The sequence below is a fragment of the Pteropus vampyrus genome, unplaced genomic scaffold (genome assembly GCF_000151845.1).
Source record: "Pteropus vampyrus isolate Shadow unplaced genomic scaffold, Pvam_2.0 Scaffold11, whole genome shotgun sequence".
In the NCBI taxonomy this organism is placed as follows: Eukaryota; Metazoa; Chordata; class Mammalia; order Chiroptera; family Pteropodidae; genus Pteropus; species Pteropus vampyrus.
In genome coordinates, this window is record NW_011888792.1 from 4,309,338 (window position 1) to 4,314,527 (window position 5,190).

General features: G+C 36.1%; 1 protein-coding gene across 2 annotated transcripts in view; it reads right to left on the reverse strand.

Moving 5' to 3' along the window:
- Nucleotides 1-5,190, reverse strand: part of EDIL3 (EGF like repeats and discoidin domains 3) — a 386,832-nt gene that overhangs the window by 238,525 nt on the left and 143,117 nt on the right. The window contains exon 3 of one of the 2 annotated variants that reach the window (XM_011377761.2): nt 1,000-1,029. The exons of the other annotated variant lie outside the window; for it this stretch is intronic. Within the exon in view, the coding sequence (XP_011376063.1) occupies nt 1,000-1,029 (30 nt within the window). The remainder of the gene's footprint in view (nt 1-999; nt 1,030-5,190) is intronic. 2 annotated transcript variants of the gene reach the window in all.

Genomic DNA, 5,190 nt, shown 5'->3' on the forward strand with positions numbered 1-5,190 from the left:
AAAAATCTCTATAAAATCAAGACCCATTTTACCCTTTAGTTTCAGTAACCATTCCTTGCTCTTGTCTCTCAGGCCTAACTCCTTTCCTCAAATATTTGCCTAAGAAGAAATCTCGTACTGAGGTCTGGTTTCTTCTCTTTAGACCAGGCTTTAACCCCTATATTTCAGGGCTTGACCCTTTTTTCCTGATGTTGCTGGTCAGCTAGCCTGGGCCTTTTATTAACTGCTAATCAGATCAGCTGTATTGCTTACTTTATAAACGTGTCTGACATTTAGGCTCCTGGCACTTCCCTTTGACTCATCCCACGGCCCTAGAGCCATGTTGAAAATACCATGCCTTCTCTACCACTTTCATTCTTCATAATAGTTCAGACCTGAGTCTGTGCTTAATAAATGATGAGTTGGATGAGGAACAGAGTCATAATGCCAGGTGTCATATCATTAAGTTATGAGTGTAAAAATTATATTTTTAAATAAAGAGATGTTCAAACTTTGATTAACGAATAACGTGGGAACAACATAATTTTTACCATTAAACAAAAAGTATCATATTCAATGCTGGTTATATATTTGATAATGCAGTATATCTTGGAAGGTCATAGTTCTGAGAGTATATTTTATCACTTTCCTCTTTTTTATTCTCTCCATGTTATTATTTTTCTGAATGATATCATTTTAGTTTTTCCTTCTCATTTTATTGTTTTTAGCATTTCATTCAGTTTTAATTTTCCAATTTTCCTTATTCTTCAATGTTGATGTGATATTTTGTGTTATGTTTTCCTCTGTGATAGCTAATTTTCAATTATATTCTCTTTTTATTTAAAACTCCATCATTTAGTCTGAGTATGATGGGTCAAATAAATTTTTTAAAAAGTAAATAATTAAAATTGTGTCAGTTTTCTGGTTGAAACCTTAAAATATACACTTTGAAGGGTTGTGTCTCCATTATTAAGGGCATTAAATTAAATAGGAATAAACTTTACAACATAGGAACTTTACCTGCTGAAGTTGGCTCTTCTTCATCTGATGCTGTAGTGGGCATAGGGGATTGGGGGAGGGGGAGAGGAGGAGAAAGAGAGAGATATGGATTCAGATTGAACAGAAATATATTTCACATTTCCAAACAATGATTACAAACTCTTGACTTGTAATTTTGTGTGTATATTAGAAATATGCCATTAGATAATTAGATAATGACTGATTAATGGGCATTTACATTCAAATAACATTTATATATTCATACTTTAAAAATATGTATGTATTAGAAAAGACCATTCAGTTGTCTAAATTTGATTTTTCTTTTGCAAACAAGTCTGGCTTTATTTAGATTGAGTGTAAGTTATTATAATTTTTATAAATAATATTGTTTAAAATATAAATGATATATAACATATAAATACCCCACTATCACCAGTTTATGGGAATTTTCTATTAGCAAAGAGGAATTAAAAGTCTTTATTGATAGTCAAAATATTCTTCCAAGAGGTAGACGTTATAAATAAGATAGGGGTTTATCAAACCTTAGAGTGACTCAGAATCACTTTGGATGTTGGTGAATCATGAACATTCTAGCTCTCTCTCCCTTCCTTCCCTGCCCAAACCCCCCCACCCCCCCACCCTGTGCTCACTCTCTCTCTCTCTCTGTCTGTCTCTGTTACACACACACACACACATTCGCTCACACATACCATACACTTCAGGATTTGGTAGTGGTGATTCTGTGGTGAGGCAATAGGAACCTTCATTTTAAAAGTACCCCAAGTGGTTCTGACACAAGTGTCCTATAGCTGCATGTGGATAAACATGGATATTATAAAGGGAGAGACCACAATATGAAAATACAACTTTATTCTAAAGCAGTAGTTCACAGTCCTGAATCTGTATTAGACTATCAAACTCTGGGCCCCATCTCAAACCAATTAAGTCAGAATCTCTTTAAGTTGTACCAACTTGGAGCCAGGATTGAGATATTAGTAAGTAGTACCACGATAAAGTAACTTGAACTGTTAACTCAAAGTGTGAATCATTTTGATTCCTGTTTTAAAAGGGAAAAATTTTGAGAGCAGCAACATTCCTAGGATAATAATTTACTGCTGACTGTATGTGGGGGATGAAGCATGGTGGTTGCAATAGTGAAAAAACATTGATCTGAAGTAGCTTCACAATTTTTCCTAGAATTCACCTCTTCACCTTTATACTAACAGACACTCTCTGAGGAGGTATTTCTTCTCGGGCCCAAGTGTAGCTTACCCAGAATATTACTGTTGAATTATTTGACATAAGCCAGTACCATTTCATGTGATTCATGAAGTTTTAAAATAAAAATTTACTTAGCTGACTTGCTTATAAAGGAGCTTTGTTCCCAGGTGATTCGTTAATCAAGGTATCACTGTGTTAGCAGGGAACAGTCTCCACTCTTTTCTGTTAAGGTTACATCTGCACGGAGTGCACATTAGACAAGTTTACTTTGTGTCCTGACAGTATTTTTCTCTCACACTGTTTGGCTTGTCTCCTAGGCACAAAAAGAAATGGAGAGCGCAAACACAGTTGGCATGCATGGCACGCAGAACATAAATATTTAAAAAGCTGTAAGCTTCTTTATCATGTCCAAAATATATCATAACATGTTCGAAGAGGAAAATTGTTGGTAGCTTCCAGGAATTCCCTTTTAGGAAAATACCATAGGGGCTTGTAGTAGTGCTAACTTATATGAGTCATTGTTGTTAAAAGTCTGGAGCTTCGAAATGGAAAAAACAACAACAACAATAACAACAAAGCTCACACTTAGGCTAGTCACTTTGCGCGCGAACTCAATTTACAAAGCAACACATGAGATGAAAATTACTCTAATCTTACAGATGAAGACAGAGATGTTCAGAGTGACTGAGCAATTTGTCTAAGGTCGATTTGAATTTGAGCTCATGTCAATGTGACTTTAAAACTAAACTCTTTCCACTATGCCTTACTGTCTCCCAAAATTCTGATCCATTATCCACGAAGAGAAAAAGGGGAAAAGAGAGAAGGGTCATGGAACCAAGACCGGGTAGAGCTCTGATAATGTTAGTTAGACTCAGGCATAAGGAAACACACATACAAGCACATGCTCACACACACGCGCGCGCGCGCACACACACACACACAGATCTGGCTGGGAGAGATACCCCTTTAAGAAATAAAGTTCTCCCTTGGAAACTTCTTCAAGTCCTCTATACCAAGGATAGACATAGGCAGGTGACATCCTGACTATGTGGTTAAACGAAACAACCTAAATATATAGTGCCTAAGGAAGAAAAATTAGAAGTGCTAAGATTGTATATCTCCATTACATATGGATAAGCAAGGAATTTTAGGAAAGTACCAGCAAGCACTGAAGTAAAGACAATTCCAAACTTATAGAAGTCCTAGCAAATAGAACATCTTAAAATCCAAGCCTTTGGGGCAAGAAGTGCACTAACCTAAACTTGAGCCTGTCATACCTGAAAGCATCTTTGTAACAAATTAACAATATTAGCATCAGCAGGTACACAAGTCTGCATAGAATTCTGTTTCTATGCAATATCTCCATAGTTGGAGTCTCTCATAATATGTCGATGTCACTAAGCAACATTTATACTATTATAATACACACGCGTACACACAGAAAAGTATGTACGTGAAGGTTAGTATTGGTATTAATTCAGTTTCAGCTATCTCTGGCACAGATGGCTTTATAACTGTATTACCAAACAAAAAAGCATCATGAACTATTAACAGGTGGCAGCTAGAGAGCCCCAGGAGTAAAAATAAGCCTCAAAATGGACATTAGTGACTTATTTAGTGACATTTAAGTGAAATAAGTATCACAGAAGATAATGTCATGCTACCTAAATGATTCTTTACTCTATTTGCTTCTTAGAAACTTTGAAATCAGCAAATTGAAAAACTATTTATATGTTTATGTCACATGCAAGTTCCTCCAATGCTGAAAATTAAAAACACATGCATCAAACAGAATAAAATTAAACAAACTAACAAATTATCCTGTATTGCTCTACCTGGTCACAATGTAGAAGGTTGTACTGAGTTATGGTGATGGTAGGAAAACAGTCAGTAAAAATATATATCTGATATACAGAATTTGGTTACGTTTGATCTTCTCAATGCCCATAACAGAATAACCCTGGGTGCTTGTTAAAATGCTCCAGGTCCACTGAATTTGAATTTTGGGTGTCAGCCCAGGTATCTGCATTTTTAAAAAGCTTAGCAGGTGACTATATGAACACTAAATGTTGAGAATTATGGTACTACCAATCAACATTTGTTGCAAAAGGAAAAAGCCATGGGTCCAGTTGTTGGAACTGTAGCAGTACGTTAGCAGGCTTTCAAGAAACTCTTTGCAAAGTATATTGTGCCTGTTTCACCAGTTTTCAAAGATCTTTCTGTTATTAAATCTTCAGGTTTATTGGGGTATCTACATCAATGCCTTGGGGGAAGATGGACTCCTTTTGGGGATTTAAAGAGGAAGTCCGTGTCTCAGAACTAAGTAAATCTTTTCCCTTTTCCTGGCCATTGTTATTGGTCTAGGTAGGTATATGACACATTTGGAGACAGTGATGTGTAAGAATAGGTTTGTGTTGTTTGAGTGAGGAGAAAGTATATGAAAACAACTTTTTCTTTCTCCTTTAGATATGGAGATCTGTTGTCCCAGAAGTAAGTTGACAGACAACCTACAACCATGATGGGAGCTAGCTTTAGAAAGAAGATAATCCTGCTCAAAAACGGAGTGGAGAAACAGAAAGCAATTAGGTTATTGATGATATTGCTGAGCCACTGAATCATATTCTGACCTAACTCTGGACTTCCAGTTCTAAGGAAAAATACTTTCACTTTATTGTATATCTAGTTTTCGTCAGACTTTCTCTTACTTGCAACTAAATGGCATGCTGCCATAAATATAACACCTTTTGTTGTTCCCATTTAAAATATATTAGAATGCATAAGGAATTAATCTTCTCTGCAGCAGGTTAAGACCGGAACACAACCCTGGGTTGCACTTTCTCTGGGATGGGACTGGGGCTGGACTTTTAACACTCACTACTAAGTTTTGATACAATAAACCTATTCCTCTGAGTTTGAAGTTGGTCATTGTTTTTCAGAACAGTCTGACAATGTACATGTTCATGAACCAGGCTGGTGCTTGAGAAAAGGAGA